Source organism: Phoxinus phoxinus (assembly GCF_949152265.1).
Source record: "Phoxinus phoxinus genome assembly, chromosome: 14".
NCBI classification, from domain to species: Eukaryota; Metazoa; Chordata; class Actinopteri; order Cypriniformes; family Leuciscidae; genus Phoxinus; species Phoxinus phoxinus.
This window is the reverse complement of record NC_136889.1, coordinates 32,616,275-32,634,693: the sequence shown is the minus strand read 5'-3', so window position 1 is coordinate 32,634,693 and position 18,419 is coordinate 32,616,275. Positions and strand designations below refer to the sequence as shown.

Below are 18,419 nucleotides of genomic sequence, written 5' to 3'. Positions count from 1 at the left end.
CATCCATCCATCCATCCATCCATCCATCCATCCATCCATCCATATATCCGTCCTTCCATCTATCCTTCCATCCATTCATCCTTCATTCTATCCATCCATCCATCCATCCATCCATCCATCCCGTTATGTGTTTGGGTTTTATATCAGGGAACAAGCAAATCAAAGGGTCAAAATTCCATATGTACTTCAGTAGGAATTTAAAATGTGCCACTAGAAATGATTTATCAGAGTAGTGTATCTGCAACATGCCCTGCTGGGTTTGACTTATTTCCAGTGGGATCAGGAAGTGCACGCATCAGAAGAACCCAGTGTCATGAGCAATTCCCCACATCAGGACATGCATCTAAAACCCACAAGATAAGATCACGCTGATATACCCAACCAATCACTGCAGAACCCTCAGAGAGAGCAAACACATCATCCATGTAGCAAACTAATTATACATGCTTGCTGACTAACCCTAAACACAAATGCCATCCAGTTTTTTATATATAATAGTTTTTTTCAAATTAATTATGCAAGTAATATTACATTAAATACAGATCACTTGCATCGAAAATAAACATGTGTTGTGTTGAGCACAATGTGTTTAGTCTCTATCAAGGCGACTGTATATAAACCCTGATCTCACAAGGCTACAGGAGAGGAGCTGTGAATGTAAACGCAACTGACATTGAAATTACTTTCATGTTATAAACATTTATACTATATGAGCGCACGTTTCTATCTGTCGTGAGGTTTGTTCCTCAGCAAATGTTGCTGCTACTCAGAGAGCATTCGATTGACACACAAATGAAGACACTTTCTCGATCTAGTAAGCTCAAGTCTGATTGGCTGGTTTTACACAGCTTCTGAGAGTAACGCACAGGTGTGTATAATGTGCCTGTCTGGAAGCTAAGACTCGGTCCGAAATCACCTCTTTTTGAGGAAAAGCCTGTGTGTAAAACCATAGTGGGCATTATTGAGTGCACTCATTCAATCCCATAATGCACCACAGAAACGAGGGCTGCACTTTATTTTACAGTACATGTACTTACAGTCTACTTACTCAAGAAAAATCTTTTTAATTAACAAATTGGGCCGTATTTTCTTAGTGCAAGCAGAAGCCCCCTGCCAGCCTTTATCATCAGCAAGCACAAACTACACACAAGCGGCCGACACACACACATGGAGCACGTCACTTGCGGTCTTGCGGACTTAAAATGACCGCCATGTGTGCGTGTGAATTAAGTCCAAAAAACTGCAGGGTGTTCCAGTCGTCGGTTTAGGTTTCTGAAGGGTTTAAATGCAATAAAAAAGTGAAATGGCATTTTTGAAGTGCATTTTTCTCTGGGTCTAATATAAAATCATGATTTTAAACCTGTTTTGTTCAGTTTGTCTAAAAAGAAATGAAGTTGTGTTTGTGTTATTATATATATATATATATATATATCATAGTGACCAGTAATTTTTCTGTAATTTAATTACAGTTACTTCTGATGTAATTGCATTTAATACTATATAGACTACATAAAACAATAGTGGATTTAACGACAAATGTTAAAATAATTTATTTTAAATAATTCAAAGAACAGTTAAATGTCTATCCTTTGTTCAACAGGTCGAAGTTAATATGAGATTTTAATTTCCTTTTTTTTGCCTGTTTCCTTTTTGTTTTGCTGGTTGTCATAGTTACTCATTTGTTCATTGATTAACACACACCTGCTTCTTGTTTTCATCATTAGTTCTCTCACCCTGCGTCCCGATGTTCATATCCATCCTTAATATAGTATGTGAGATTATGTGTCGCAAAGCATAGTATGTTGAAAAGAATATGGCAAAAGTCCCCAGATGTTTTTGCGTCGCACACTGTTACGTTTATCTCGTATCTTCGGTTTGGATTATTGTTTTTTTGTTTTATTTAATAAAGTTATGCTGTATTTAGATCTGCTGCACATCGTCATCCTCAGCCAAGGCGTCACAGTAACTAGTAATAAATAATGCAATACTTTTTTTGAGAGAGTAATTAGTACAATAATTTATTGACATTGTTGAAGATGTACATTTTTTATATATTGGAATATATTCCACAATGCAATGCAATACAAAATCTAAGTGCTAATAAACATTGAAGCATCAAGCTAAAAACGGAAGGTGCAGTTTAAGCGATGTGTGTACTGTGACATTTGCCCTGATCTTTGTAAACACTATCCCATGATGCTTTGCGGCTTCATTTTATATCATTGTTCACCCCTCGGCATAGATTCATGTGATGAGACAGCGGCGATGATGAAACAAAAATCCCTGAAAATTTGAGCTCTTTAGTAACGATCACGTGCATGTCAAACACAAGCTTTTAGAAGCTATCTAAGGTTGAGGATGCCAGTGTCCTGACACCGTAAACACAGTGTTTATCTCATAACAGGCTTTCCTACGAACGCAGGCGGGAAAAGTCATCCGGATTTGTCACTAAATTATTGTCTTTGAAGAGGATTACAGATAAACAAAAGATACATTTATTGTGACATGTGAACGTCTCCGGACTCTCCTTTAGCAACGATTTAAAAACGACTTCAGGTGTGTTTGACATTCACGGCTCGTTTCATTTCCACTGGAAAGGCTTATGTTGTCATTTTTATTCAATAATGATTCTTTGGTGAAATCCAAAAGCAGCTGCGTGCCCTCGACTCTTACAGTGGGATTCTTTTTGCCTACACATATTACACATGTAGAAAGATTTCAAATCATTATACCTAAGGTACATTTTAGTAACTTCATTGTGTTGTATCTTTAATCATGTATTTCCCTCTCATTTCGAAAAGGGTTGAAATTATACAATTGCTAGAATTTCTTTTGGCTTGTCCCTCCGCACAGACTTTGACTTAATTAATTTGTTATTTTTGTAGGTATAGAAGTGCATATAGTAAATAAAAGTGTATATAAATGCTTAGTTATGCCAGTAATCTACAATAGTGGCCAAAAGTGATGCTCAGAGGGCATCACAAACCATCAAAATCTATTTTATATTTTTTAAAATATTCTAAATATGACGGAAGAACAAAGCGTTAAACTTGGTTAAGGTGTTTATCTGACATTTATTTGTCAGAAAAGGCTAAAACTGCATACATTGACTACAATATAATCAGTTATTCATATTTTGTTGGTTCTCTCTTGTTTTTGTCATTTGTTAATAATATCTTTGCATGACAGCCTGGCCAAAACCGAGGGCATGTTTCATTGCTTAATCACAAATAAAACAATTTACTCGTGCAACATGCCTACAACATCTTTACCAACTTTGTAATGATATTTGAATAAAGGGCAAGATGTCAAATTTCCTAGGCCGGAAATCACGTTTGGCCGCTACATTATTTAAACTTATTTTTTTTTAAATCCCCATATATCCTCAATAATCATGACCTACTGGAGAAGAAAATTTGTGAAAATGCAGGGGTCCGAAGGTGAAATATGATTGAGAAATATATGTGAGATGATCTGATAACACATTCACAGTAAGGACAGATGAGGTTTGTCTGTCAGACGGCGTTCAGATCTTGAGAGTCTGTCATTCATTTAAAAATTGCAGCTCTCTGCTGTGATGGAAAAATATGTTGAATAATTGAAAAGCCGTCTGTCTTGTAAATAATATCAATAGTTCATAACAATAGTTAATAGATTTATGAAATGTTCACTCAGTGTTGATTTTAAACACACGCAGAGAAAGCAGGTAAAATCCTTAAATGATATGAAAATCCTTTAATAAAAAAAGAGCATCATGTATAAAGAACATGTGATGTTTTGGCTTCAAATACCATTAATAGTCTCTCTATGTCATACGGTATTTTGTCAAGCAGAGCAAAATGGCTTTCATCCAAAGGAAACTTCAAGGCTTTTCTTGGCAGAGTCATTTATTTTGCATACAGCTTATCAACATTACAGTTTTCACTTCCTATTCAGAGGAGGTCTGCTTTAGTGAATAAATCACCTTGACAAAAGAAGCCTTAATGATCAATAAATGTGCAAACGAGTTTATAAAAGCTGTTTGCTTATGTATTCAAGCTGTCAATGTGACAACATAACTAGACAAGCCATGAGCGCAGTAATGTTGACCGCTGTTAATCTAAGCATGCCATGTGGCAGAACTTCATTTACATAGATAGATGGACATTTGCAAACGAATAACAGCCGTCATGAGTTTGCTTGTGTGCGTTTCAACATTTCTCCAAGAGCTGACGTTGTTATTTTCAGGAATTATTCCTGTCTGGTTGATGCAGATATTTAAAAAATATATTATGCTGAAAATTCAGCATTGCATCACAGGAATAAATTATATATTAAAATATATTCAAATAGAAAAAAAAGTTATTTTCAATTGTAATAATATTTCACAATATTTCAGTTTTTACTGTATTTTTGGTCACATAAATACAGCCTTAATGAGCAGAAGAGACTTCGCTTAGAAGCCTATCCTCTTCGAACAGTAATAAAACGAGCCAATGGCAAGCAAATGCCATGGGTCTGCTGAATTTGCATAGCATAACTCCGCCCCACCTTGTGGGTATAAAGGAAGTGAGCTGGCAACATGCAGATATGTTTCTTCGCTGAAGGAGCCAAGGCTGAACTCGGCTGTTCCAGCGGTACAGCGGAAGTGGCAGGAAGACGTAACGTCTCCGTTCCCTACTCAGGGAACGAGGGTTACATCCGTAACCGAGACGTTCCCTTTCGTTGTCACTTCGAGTTACGTCGAATGACGACGAATGGGGTTCCCAGTCCAATCACGCCACCTCGGCTGTCTTCCAGTGCCCTGCGTAAGTCTGAGCTCCCTGTCGTGAGACTAGCACGGACGAAGGACTCCTACTTAACACAGGAATACCAAGGTACACTGGGAAGCATATCACAGTGGAATATGCAATCAGTGCCCGCCCGAAGGGGGGGGACTTAAAAACACACATATGACCCGGAAGGGGGTGCATACGGAGAACACTGGGGTGTCCAGCCCGTAGGGTGGAGTATTTCAACCCCAGGGGTGGCAGACTGGCTTGCCAAGGGAAAGACACATGCTCGAGAGAGGCTTATAGTGGAAATACACACGTGGGGGTCGCCCAGAGGGGGAACCATGCACATGGTGGCACCTAGCCAACGCGAAAGCTGCCGGAGGCATAACTCTGGCGTTGACGTCAACAGCGCTGGAGGAACTCAGTGCTTAACAGGCTCACCTGAGGAAATATCGCACGTATCCAGTCCGTGGAGTGGAATGGCGAGCAAGCGAAGACACCTGAGCGGGTCCTAGCACCGGCTGGTTGAAGCGAGTACACGGGAGGACACTGGCTCCACTCGGAGATTATAGAATCTGGCGAATGTGTTGGGTGTCGCCCAGCCTGCAGCTTTGCAGATGTCTGTTAGCGAGGCGCCATGCGCTACAGCCCAAGAGGAGGCCACACTCCGGGTGGAGTGGGCCGTCACACCAAGGGGGCACGGTCGACCTTGCTGCTGGTAAGCCAAAGCAATGGCGTCCACTATCCAGTGAGACAACCTTTGCTTGGAGAGAGCCTTTCCCTTCAGCTTCCCACCATAACAGACAAAGAGCTGGACTGAGGTCCTGAAACAATGCGTTCTGTCTACATAAGCACGGAGGGCGCGTACTGGACAGAGCAATGCCAAGGCTGGGTCTGCCTCCTCCAGGGGCAGCGCTTGCAGGTTCACCACCTGGTCCCGGAAGGGAGTGGTGGGAACCTTGGGCACATATCCAGGCCGGGGTCTCAGGATCACGTGATAAAAGGCCGGCCCGAATTCCAGGCACGCTTCGTCTACAGAAAATGCGTGCAGGTCCCCTACCCTCTTGATGGAGGCCAGAGCAACCAGGAGCGCTGTCTTAATTGACAGGAACTTAAGCTCCACTGATTGCAGAGGCTCAAAGGGAGCACTCTGCAGGGCAGTTAGTACCACTGAGAGGTCCCAAGAGGAACGAGAGGAGGGCGAGGAGGTTGTAGTCTCCTTGCTCCTCTCAGGAACCTGATGATCAGGTCGTGCTTTCCCACGGACTTACCATCAACTGCGTCATGATGTGCGGCGATAGCGGCAACATATACTTTCAGGGTGGAGGGAGACAGCCTTCGCTCCAACCCATCCTGCAGGAAGGAAAGCACGACACTGATCGGGCATTATCTGGGGTCTTCTGAGTGAGAAGAGCACCAAGAGACGAAGAGGTTCCACTTCAACGCGTAGGCATGTCTAGTGGACGACGCTCTAGCGGAAGTGATGGTAGCCACCACCGCTGGTGGTAGGGTACTCAAACCTGCCTCGTCCCGTCCAGGAGCCACACGTGGAGGTTCCAGAGATCGGGACGAGGGTGCCAAAGGGTGCCCCTGCCCTCGGTCAGGGAGTAAAACTGGGCGCAGTGGGACGAGTCGTGGGAGGCAAACAGGTCTACCTGTGCGTCCCCGAACTGATCCCAAATCAGCTGGACCGCCTGGGGATGGAGTCTCCATTCTCTCGGAAGAGGCTGAAGCCGTGAGAGCTCGTCGGCTGCACAGTTCAGGTCTCCCGTAATATAAATGGCTCGAAGCGACCTCAGATGCTTCTGACTCCATATGAGGAGGTGGCGGGCGAGTTGCGACATACGGCGGGAGCGTAGACCACCTTGTCGGTTGATGTACGCTACTGTCGCGGTATTGTCTGATGGGACTAGTACGTGCTTGAGCAGCGCCCGGAAGCGGTGCAGAGCGAGACGTACTGCCAGCAACTCGAGGCAATTGACATGCCATAGGCGGTGGGGTCCTGTCCAGGAGCCCGCGGCAGCATGTCCATTGCACATGGCGCCCCAGCCCGTGGAGGAGGCATCCGTTGAGACAACAACATGCCTGGAAACTCGTTCTAAGGGCACTCCGGCCCGAGAAAGCTGAGATTCGTCCACGGGGTGAAGATCTGATGGCAGGTCGGAGTAACTGGTACTCGGAACGTGCCCTGACGCCATGCCCACCTCGGGACTCGATCGCAAAGCCAGTGCTGAAGCGGTCTCATATGAAGCAATCCGAGCGGCGTTGCCGCGGCTGCAGATGCCATATGCCCCAGGAGCCTCTGAAAAAGTTTCAGTGAAACCGCACTCTTGCCCTCAAATTGTCTCAGGCAAGTCGGCAGTGACTGCGCGCGCTCGCTCGTAAGCTGCGCGCACATGGCGACCGAGTCGAATTTCCTACCGAGAAAAGAGATCCTCTGCACGGGGCAAAGTTTGCTCTTCTCCCAGTTGACCCGAAGGCCCAGACGGGCTAGGTGCCGGAGCACTAGGTCCCTGTGTTCGCAACCCTGGTCCGAGAGTGAGCTAGGATTAGCCAGTCATCGAGATAATTCAGAATGCGAACCCCGTGCTGCCGTAGCGGCACAAGGGCTGCCTCGACGACCTTCGTGAAGACGCGAGGAGACAGGGCCAACCCGAATGGGAGAACTGCGTACTGGTATGCCTGCCCCTCGAAAGCAAACCGCAAGAACGGTCTGTGACGAGAAAAAATGGAGACATGAAGTAGGCGTCCTTCAGGTCGATCGCTGCAAACCAATCCTGTGGCTGCACACATTCGAAAATGCGCTTGGCCATGAGCCTCTTGAACGGAAGCCTGTGAAGGGAACGGTTCAAGACGGGCAGAACCAGGATTGGCCGTAACCCACCGGATTTCCTGGGGACAATGAAGTAGGGGCTGTAGAAGCCGGACCTCATTGCGGCTGGAGGGACAGTCTCGATCGCACCCTTCGCCAGCAGGGTGGCGACCTCCGCACTCATGACAGGGGCATTGCCACCGACCATAGTGAAGCGGACTCCCCTGAAGCGGGGAGGAGACCGTGCGAACTGAATCGCATAGCCGAGCCTGATGGTTCGCGCGAGCCAGCGGGACAGGGGGGGAAGCTCTAACCAGGCTCCCACGGACTGTGCTAGCGGGGTCATGCGAATGACAGACGTCCCCCCGGGGGTGCAGCGAAGCGGAATGACCGGCCCAGACGTGGGTGGCATAGCGGCCCGGTGTGGGGGCACGGTCATTAGCCGCGTCCTGCCAGAGGAGGCCAGGGAAGGACCAGCGTTCCACAGGGGCGTGCTCTGGCAGGGGTCTGGCGACAGAGGGGGACGAGAGTGGCGAGGCCCGTGAGCGTGCGCACTGTCATCCGAGAACTCTGTGACAGAGGAGGGCGAGAGTGGCGGGACCCAAAGGTTGGCGCGCACTGTCGTCCGAGAACTCTGTGTGCTCAGAGATGGGAGAGACAGTTCTTTGGAAAAAGAGGTTTTCCCCCGGCCCTCCACCGGGGGAAGGAGTGGCCCTGCAACCACCTCCTAGAAAGAACTGCAACCCATCTCTGAGCTGCCCGTAACGGGAGCACCGCATTGCTGCGGGGCTGGTACGGGCTGGGGCGCCTTCCTGCGGCTACCTCCACGGCACGGCCTGGGTGAAGGGTGCTGCTAGGGCCGGCAGGGAGTGTCGCAGGAGGGCGCCCACGGCGGCAAGCGGAATGAGGCAGCTGATCCGGCGGCTGAGCAGCTGGCCGCGGGATCAGAGCCTCAGTCTGCTCTGGGCAGCCGAGAACTCTGGGCAGAGTCCTCGACTGCGCCGCCGAGGAGGGCAGTCTGGGATATGAGGAGTTGAGGAAGCGGGTTCACTCAGCCTCGCCCATATCAACCAGACTAAGCCAGTTTTTGTCTCTGGACCACATATGTGGACATCACCTGACCCAGGGAGCGTGTGGTCACCTTCGTCGCCCGTAGAGCGAGGTCGGTGGCGGCACGCAGCTCTTGCAAGAGCCCTGGACCAGCCCTACCCTCGTGCATTAGCAATGAGCACCCCTGGCCTGGTAGACCTGAAGGATGGGCATAGCATGCAGTGAGGTGGCAGCCAGCCCCGCAGCTCTATAGATCTCTGCCACCGGAGTAGACAAAAACCTACATGCTTTGGGGTGGGTGGGTGCTTAGGGCCGCCACGCCAGTGGAGGTGCTGTGGGGACACAGTTGTGTTGCCACAGAACACTCCATAGGGGGAACCCCAGTGTACCCACTGGCCGCGACCTCATCGAGGGCAGAGAAGGCGGAAGAGGCCGCTGAGTAATCTCATGACCTCTTCATGCACGTCCAGGAAGAAAGGAATTGGGGGCGGGCCGACGTGTGCCGGTGCGTCCCCAAAAACCGATCATCAGCCTTAAGCACCTGGGACATGGCGGAGGGTTCCACACAAGCCCAAATGCTCGCGACTGCCCGGGGAAGCATGGCAGAGTTCTGGTTCAGACTCGGGCAATGCTGGCACACCCGGAGGAGGCAGCACAGCCGAGTCTTCTCCAGCGTACTCACGCCCACCTTGTGATGCGGCGATAGACAATATTTCATCTGCCGGGGCATCGAATGAAATGCTGGACCAGCCCGCGACCTCTGGCCGGGACTGGTCAGCGATCTCATCCGGATACCACACGGGTTGCAATGTGAAGAGGAGTGTGTGGACCGAGGATAGATCGTCGGGTTGGTTCCACACAGCAGCCTCTGATCACCCTGGCCACCAGCCGAAGTATTCCCTCTTGCGGAGAGAATAGATCGGGGTGTGGATGAGGGGACTCTCTCTCGAGGAGGTCATCGAGTCTCGATCGTTACATTGCGATGGTCATGTCCCCGCAATGAGAACATGACGCATCCACGAACGCTGTCTGTGCGTTTGCCCAAACACATCAGACAGCGTCCGTGCCCATCAGCTGATTTAATCTGTGTATCGCACCCAGAAACACACGGTCTTTAAAAAGACGCGCCGCGTGCAGCTCTTTTAGAGAGATAAAACTCAAACAGCACTGTTGAAGCGCCCAGAGAGAGACACACGACTGGCAGACCACTGCGCAGATCGGCAGGCAATATGAAGCTCGCTGGAATTCGCCGTCACACCAACACTTCTGAAGAGTAGCTCGTCTCGAAGAGTGAAGAGAGATGATCTCAGAATGGCTTGTGGAGTGAAGAATGCTCTTGGCTCCGAAAGCGAAAACATATCTGCATGTTGCCAGCTCACTTCCTTTATACCCACAAGGTGGGGCGGAGTTATGCTATGCAAATTCAGCAGACCCATGGCATTTGCTTGCCATTGGCTCGTTTTATTACTGTTCGAAGAGGATAGGCTTCTAATCGAACCCCATTCGTCGTCATTCGACGTAACTCGAAGTGACAACGAAAGGGAACTGAGCAACTGAGTCTGGTTTCTCCCGAGGGTTGTTTCTACATTTCTGTCACTGATAGAGTTATTGTTCCTTGACACTGTCGCCTTGGCTTTTGGCTTGCTTAGTTGGGGACATTTAATATTCAACAATATTATTGATCTGCCTGCATTAACACCATTACAGTTGGTACTCAACCAGAATAATACTTTGACCGCAAGTTTGAAATTTTGCTCATTGGCAAAAAAATTTGAAAACCCAAAATACGTTTCGATGGTACATTTGGCGCCTACCATGGTGACCACGGGTAACGGGGATGGAGCCTGGAGATGGAGCCTGAGAAACAGCTACCATATCCAAGGAAGGCAGCAGGCGCCCAAATTACCCATTTCTGACACAGAGAGGTAGTGATGAAAAATAACAATACAGGTCCCTTTCGAGGCCCTGTAATTGGAATGAGCGTATCCTAAACCCATGGGTGAGGACCCATTGGAGGGCAAGTCTGATGCCAGCAGCCGCTGTAATTCCAGCTCCAATAGCGTATACTAAAGTTGCTGCAGTTAAAAAGCTCGTAGTTGGATCTCGGGAGCCGCAAGGCGAGCCACCACCTGTCCCGGCTCCCTGCCTCACAAACTTACTGAACTTACTTAAGCTGGACTGTAATGCTATTTTCTAGAAACAAACTTTGTTGCATTATTTTCCTGTTATCTCTATAAAGATGCTTTGAAACAATCTGGTTTGTAAAAAGCGCTGTGTAAATAAAGGTGACTTGACTTTTAGCACCACTAACCGGACATTTCAATTCAGAACCGCGGTGATGCTTACAAACACCAGCGTAATGAAACGTTGCCATATTCATGTTCATTTGTTCTGGAAAAAACTAAACATGCTTTTATTTTTATGCTTATATTTTAAAATGTTGCCACAGGTACGTTTTTCTAATGAGCCTGGGCTGTGAAAAGTAATGTGTTTTTGAGACATGTTGGTGTCCAATTACATTGAGGAGAATTTTTTTTTTTCAAATTATAATTTTTATTTCACTGTAAAGGTAAAAAACATGATAACAATAATTTGCTACATTTATATAGGCCTTTTCTCTGCACTCAAAGCTTTAGAGAAGGGAGGAATTCCCTCAACCAGCATTAACAACATCTCAGACTGACAGCAGATACACATTGTTTTATTAATCATAATTTACATGCATTTTGTTTTGTTGACCACAATACTGTTGCTGAACATTTTTGAGAGGGGAACTTTTGATTCAGTTTGAAAAAGGGCAAGAGTTTGAGCCTCCAGGGGTGAAACTGATATAAAGTACAAACACTGTGGGACAACCTATACCTTAGCTCAGATAAGAAGACAAGCAGATTAAGATCAATATACATCTATTTTAATGCATGTTCTCCAAGCAGGCTGACAGGCAGGAAAAACACTACCATCCTGTACAAAACGGAGATCGGACAAAGACAGAGTGAACAGGAGGAACTAAATAGCAAACACAGATCATGGTAATTAAAAGGACACAGGTGATACTGATGAACTAATGATGGTAACCAGGGAGACAGACGTGTGGCGGGAAACTGAACAAAAGAACATGTGACAAATGACAACTAACTGAAAAGTCCATGAACACAGTGGTGACAATACCCCAGTACCAGTGTTAGTTTTAAAGACCTAAAGTTTACATTTCACATGAAGAGCAACCATAACATATATCTATTGTAAATGCCAATGCTCGTATTTAGTAAGAAATAGTGCGTCTCTTTGACAAAACCATTTTTTCATCTCTAAAGCATTGTAAACAATGTTTTGATGTTTTGAGTCTTTATGATGATATTTCTGTGCTCACAACGCTGTCATTATGGCACAGACAGAGAAATCAATATGCGATTGTAATTGTGTCATGAAAAGCTCACAATATCAGAGCCCTATTTGACCCAGAGGAGCTCGACTCGCTGTGGGGTTCTGTGGTTGAGATGTGATCTCATTACACTAAATTGATGGCTTGGATGACATGTGTCCAGAGGGAGTGTGATAAACAGCAGGTACACTGGGAGCTGTAATGAATCATAAGATGGATAGGTAAGGAGAAGAGTGATTGAAAGCCTATCAAATTGCTGAGAAGTCCATTTAGACACTGGAAGTATGTGGACAATATTCAAGAATAACTTGTGAAAATTATATAAGAGAACTAAACTGGACCGAAAAAACTTGCCCACCGAAAACATGCAAATGAATGACTTATAATAACTATAAAAATAATATAATTGTGGTGGCTGCTATCATGCACTATAGGTAAAAATTAGTCTTTATAAATATATTTATAGAATAGTAACTATATAGTAGCTAATTTATTATAAGCACGGACTTCATATAAAGTGTTACCGGAAGGGCCAGAACTCAAATAGAGTATTTTAGACAGACTGTAAATTGAGATGCTGCAAAAATGTATAGTTTGTGAAAAATAAATAAATAAATATATATATATATATATATATTAAAGAATGTTAACATGTTCTAGTAGACCCAATAAAAAAAGAATAATGAGCTTTTAAAATAGCATCAAATGGGCTCTTTAAGGTTTCGGTTCTAGATACATTAGCGGTGTATGCAAAGTTTCTGCATTTGCTTTACTGTAATCATTCCTGTAGCTGGACTTCTGAGAAAAGGCTTTTTTTTTCTTTTCGTATTGATAATTCCCACTCTCTAGCTCAAAAGTAAAACAAAACAAAAACTTTCTCATGTAATAGGAAGATTCCCTTATTATGTATATGTCCAGGTCACTCATCATTCTAGAGTGTGTAAAGAGTCTGGAGGCTCTTGGCGGCGGCTGATGTTCTCAGGCCACTAGAGATCGAGATATCGAGCGCGGAGCTTCTCTGGAAGATTAGCTGATTAAGTGCTTGAGGATTGACTCAGAATGAGCGACGAGAGCCGTCTTCACCCGGACTGAGGGGTTTCAAAGAATCAGAGGGACACTCTGTCTCTGTGTGAATGTTTCTTCCGTTTTATCCTTGAATCCTTCAGAAAGAGTTTTATATATTGTCCTGCTGCTATTTTATTTTTTCACCTTTATTAAAGAAGAATATGGAGTGATTATGAATTATGTGATTAAATTCATTAAGTGATTAAAAATATGAATGATTCATCACTAACAAAACAGCATTATGGGAATACTATTTTTTTTTTAAATATAAAAATGAAAAAATATTGGTAGTATCATAGTAGTCTGATGTAAATACCATGGTATTTATTATCGATTAGTACTTTCTACACTTAACCTCGGTTTATCGTCGTCCTAAACCCTGCTTTTAACCCCACGTAGAGGAACGTTTCACACTTTTAATGTAGAAGCGGGGTTAGCATCGTGTTTTACCCCGGGTTATGAAACTTTTGTGTTGTTAAACAGGCATTGCAGTGCCAGACTTGTACAGTGTGAAATGATGCGGTGTTAAAATGTTACGGCTTGTTGCTTATCAACCAATAGCCAATCACATGCCTCATATTCACAAGCTTTGGAAAGTCACAGAAACTCCACGCTTTGTATTAACAATAAGCTGTGTTTTATTATTTGCACAAAGCTAGGGCCTTTATGTAAACATATTTTGCTGCATTCGTCCAATCAATGACACTGACATCGCAAATATGCAAATGAGAACATTAAAGGATTAGTTCACTTCAGAATTAAAATTTCCTGATAATTTACTCTCCCCACATCATCCAAGATGTTCATGTCTTTCTTTCTTCAGTGGAAAATAAATGAAGGTTTTTGAGGAACACACTCCAGGATGTTCTCCATATAGTGACTTCAATGGTCCAGCGGGTCGAAGGTCCAGATGTGAGTTTCATCTTCAAAGTCTCTCACGATCCAGCCGAGGAATAAGAGTCTCATCTAGACACACCAGCCGACATTTTATAACAAAATAAACATTTATGTACTTTTAACCACAAATGCTCATCTTGCACTGGCTGTGATGCGACACGCATTACAGAATCACGTTGTAAGGTCGCTCGTGTTCCGGTTCAGAAATGTAGTGTAAGAACTAATTTTCTCCTCCAACTTCAAAATCGTCCGACATCGTTGTTTTACCTTTAATTTTTTATTTTTTGTAAATGCCGTTTGACTAAGTCTTTGCACGTTCGCATTATAAACACTAGGTCTGTTCTTCCGCCTACGTCACGCTTGACCTTACAACGTGATCACGTAATGTGTGGCGCATCACAGCGAGTGCAAGATGAGCATTTGTGGTTAAAAAGTATATACATATTTATTTTATAAATGGAGAAAATCCTGGAATGTTTTCCTCAAAAACCTTAATTTATTTCCGAACAAAGAAAGAAAGATATCAACATATTGGATGACATGAGGGTGAGTAAATAATCAGGAATTTTTTATTCTGAAGTGAACCCAGGGTTTAGGAGTCTAGCGTGAAATGGCCGCGTATGAACACCCAGGATTAATTCTTAACCCCGGGTAAATCATGAGCAGTGTGGAAGATGAAGCAAGATAACAGGATTTAGTTTACCCAGGGTTTATAATGATCCATGGTTAACTATTTCAAGCGTGAAAATCCCTTATATCATGGTGTTACCATCATCAAATCTATCCCAGGTTTATTAATATTTGCATTATGGCATTGGTTAATTTATTAATAGGTGGTGTCTTAGTGTCACAATCCTAAAAATATAAGTTTTATTTTATTTTTATATCATAAACAGTGGTTTGATGATAGCTTCACAGGCTCTTCTCACGTTTGATTAATAAGCTGTGCATGTGTTTTCAGTTTGCCAGCAGTGGTGAAGGTGGAGGAGCGTCAGACCCGCGGTCAGCTCGTGGAGAGCGGAGACCAGACTGTAAGACCAGACTGACCTCTCTGATCACGCAGACCAGGATCTCCACACAAGATCCTCCCTGCACCTCCAGCAACACCCAGGAGACACACATATGATGCCGACAGCCGAGCCTGATCTGACTGCAACTGTGACTACACATCGAGACGGCTGTTCAATGCAGCACACGCCAAGCTTTATTCATTCCACTATTAAAAGGTTGAGATGAATTGTCCCTTCATGGTGGAAAATTTAAATCAAAAGGCAATTTGGTATCATTGACAAAACGCCAATACTCTCCAGAAACATCAGCATCATCAGAACCTCACCAAGAACATGTCAAGTTCAGATTTCATCTTAAAATCAAAAGAAATATATATTTTGCTGACAGAATTTTTGTTAAAACACCCTTTTCTCAGTTATCCTTTTCGGTAACACTTTACTTAAAGCTTTATATATAATGCATTATAAAGGATTTTTTAATGCAGCATTTTTATGCACCTTATAATGCATTGTATAATCTCATTAATAATTAAAACCACAGTTATTATACTAATATATTCATTGTTACTCCTTTAGAAAGTTTAATGCATTAAAACTCAAGACAAACAACCAATTTCAGAGTCTGCAAATATTATAATGCATTTTAACTCTGGTTACAATTATTTATGAAAACATGTAATGTTTATACATTGTTTAAACATAATGTTTACAGTATTAATAATTATTCTAACGACATGCTTACATTTTTTATGAATTTTTTCTTGTTGATATTGCTGTGAAATGTGACTCATTTTTGTAACATTCACCTAATAAGAGACTTTAAAGCTGCAGTCCGGCACTTTTTTGGGTTTAAAAATATCAAAAAATACATTTTTGGAAAAAAACGTAACCAGCCAGTGTTCAAAACGATCTGCTTGCCTTACCTCGATTCAAAACGGTAAGCTTGTAATAATGATTTTAATTCTAGTGGTACTGGTGGATTTCCGCGGGAATTTCGAGCATGTCTTTGCGTCATTACGTCACTTCTGTACACATAGAGAAGGAGTCCCCGGCTAGCGTGTGTGGATGATGGAGGTGGAGGTTTAGCTTAGCACTTGGTATGGCGGATCCCGAAAGTTTAAAGCGACAATCACCAGTGACAACTGGAGATTCACCAGTTGTAAAACCCAAAGACTTAAAAAATATATATTTTTCACGTTTTGACGTGATATAAGCAATCGTTAGATTTGATCAGTATGGTACCCTACTGCAATGCTTTCCCCCACCCCCCGAATTTGGTCAGAACAAAAGTGAATGTTACTTACTTGTTCAGATGACATTTTCCGATGAAAATTCTAATGTTGACACTTTCATAAAGTATACTCTGAGATTGCTGATGACAGTAACGTTACAGTATCCACAGCGACGCGGCAGCCTCAATACATTGTGTTCATCCGCGCTGTTTCATGCCGATTTACTACCCACGCACAGTTAATAATTCCACGAATAACTGCAATTGCAGATTTCTAACAGAGATGGCGACAAAGAGGAAAAACGACGGACTGCAGCTTTAAATAATAGACGTAATTTACAGCCGTCCAGTCAAAGAGAGATTGCTGTGGAAACGGCCTTACTGTCCACATCACATCTACACAGTCACAGAGCCTTTGATAGGATGTGGCCTTTTCAATTCAGTTAATAATGAATATATGCCATGTCTAAGACAATTATTTGTACTGTTTGAACTCAAAATGCAAATTCATATTATACATTTTATTCTCATGCCTATCTATAGTTTGTGGTATAGATTCGTTGGGTTTTGACTTCTTTCTCCGAGCACTCAACTCAAAATCCCCCTTGCTTGCAAAAATGACTAAGATATTTAATATCGTCATATATATATATATATAAAACAAATTTTTTTTTTTTGACCTTACAATCAATTTTCACTTTACAATCAATTTAGAGCACAGAATAGGTCTGATATTTGATTAGTTAATAAGCCATTTACTGCAGATATGCAGTTCTGTCAAAACCTGCATTAATGGAGCCTGGAGAAAATCAATATCGGCACAGTCAATACTGGTCTGACTGACTCTATAGGGTTTCCTAACTGCAATCTCAACGGTCTACTGTCAACATTTTCCCAGAAGTGTTGTGGGCCATCCAGGTGGGCTTGGGAAAACAAGAGACATGCCTTATTATATCTAATATACTGTATCTAATATTTTTTCGTTTAGTGTGTGTTGTCTTTTAATGAACACCATTCTTCTTGAGTATTTTTCTGATAGTGGACACATGTACAAAGACTTTCACAGTTTGTAGTTTTCTGGAGGTCAACATGATATCAGTTTTGTTGCTGTCTCACACAACATATGTCCAGGTAAGTTTAAGCCATGATGGATCAGGCACACTTTAACTTGTATAACATGCTAAAATTATTCCTAGAGTCGTCATGATTGAAACTTTTAGCTCAGTGGTGTTAAGGTCAGGTAAATCACTACTATATATGATGTGTAGAGTCATTGTCATGTTGAAAAAGTGCCCAACAACGCAGGGAATGAGGAGAGGGTATACCATCTTCTGTTTCAAAGTTTTGTATTACATGTGAATACATGACGCCATTGATAAAGCTCATCTGCTCCAAACCTTCAACACTCATTCATCCGTATAGTTGAAGCTCGCTACAGCAAGCATCACTCCAGGGCAAGATGTGCGCTTGAGATGGCTTTTGGCATGCTGTGTCATCGTCACATGTGTTTTGGCAATGTTTTTGATGTAAACATTAAGAGTAGGAAGATTTGGAGCAGGTGAGATGAGAAAAAGATAAGTGAGCCATATCATATCTTGGACAACTTGGAGTGGACAACTCCACTCTCCTATTTTTACACTAATTTTGGATATTGCATAAAATCATGGGATGGAAACCCCAAAATGTGCAAAAATTCTAAAAATGCTGTAAATCATTTGAAAATATTCCAATATCTGATTCATGTAAAGGTGATAAATATAACATTTGTGAATTTCTGTTTATGCAATTGAACTAATCTGACAATTACTAAATCGATTAAATAGCAGAAGTTACTCTGCAATCTGTGTGACGTCATAAACGAAAGCTCTACATTGTTGAACCAACATGATTTGAACAACAAATGTGTGACAGATATACAATGTCAGGAATGGTCTTGACTACATAGTCAATTTTTTTCAATGATCGTATGGTTTTAAACCACCCTGAGTTTATGTTTTCTAAAGTGACTTGAATTTAACATTTATCTTGAATTTGACATTATATAATTGACATGATATGCAAATGAGAAAAGGAAAATCATATGTGGCCTTGTAATTTCCTTTCTTATTTTGGTATTTTGAACAGGTTACAGATTTAGTTTTGAGTCAGTGATTAGTCATTAGTACTAGAATTAAGAGTCTGGCTTGCAGTTGGATCTTTTTCAAATGCTCTCCACAGG

The 18,419-nt window shown here is 43.1% G+C and overlaps 1 protein-coding gene across 3 annotated transcripts in view; it reads left to right on the top strand.

Annotated features, from left to right (window-relative positions):
* mlip (muscular LMNA-interacting protein) overlaps positions 1-16,741 on the top strand; it is a 56,807-nt gene extending 40,066 nt beyond the window's left edge. For all 3 annotated transcript variants that reach the window (XM_079634690.1, XM_079634693.1, XM_079634691.1), the window contains exon 12: positions 14,922-16,741. In XM_079634690.1, the coding sequence (XP_079490816.1) occupies positions 14,922-15,086 (165 nt within the window). In that variant the 3' untranslated portion in view covers positions 15,087-16,741. The remainder of the gene's footprint in view (positions 1-14,921) is intronic.
* Positions 16,742-18,419: the final 1,678 nt, after the last annotated feature.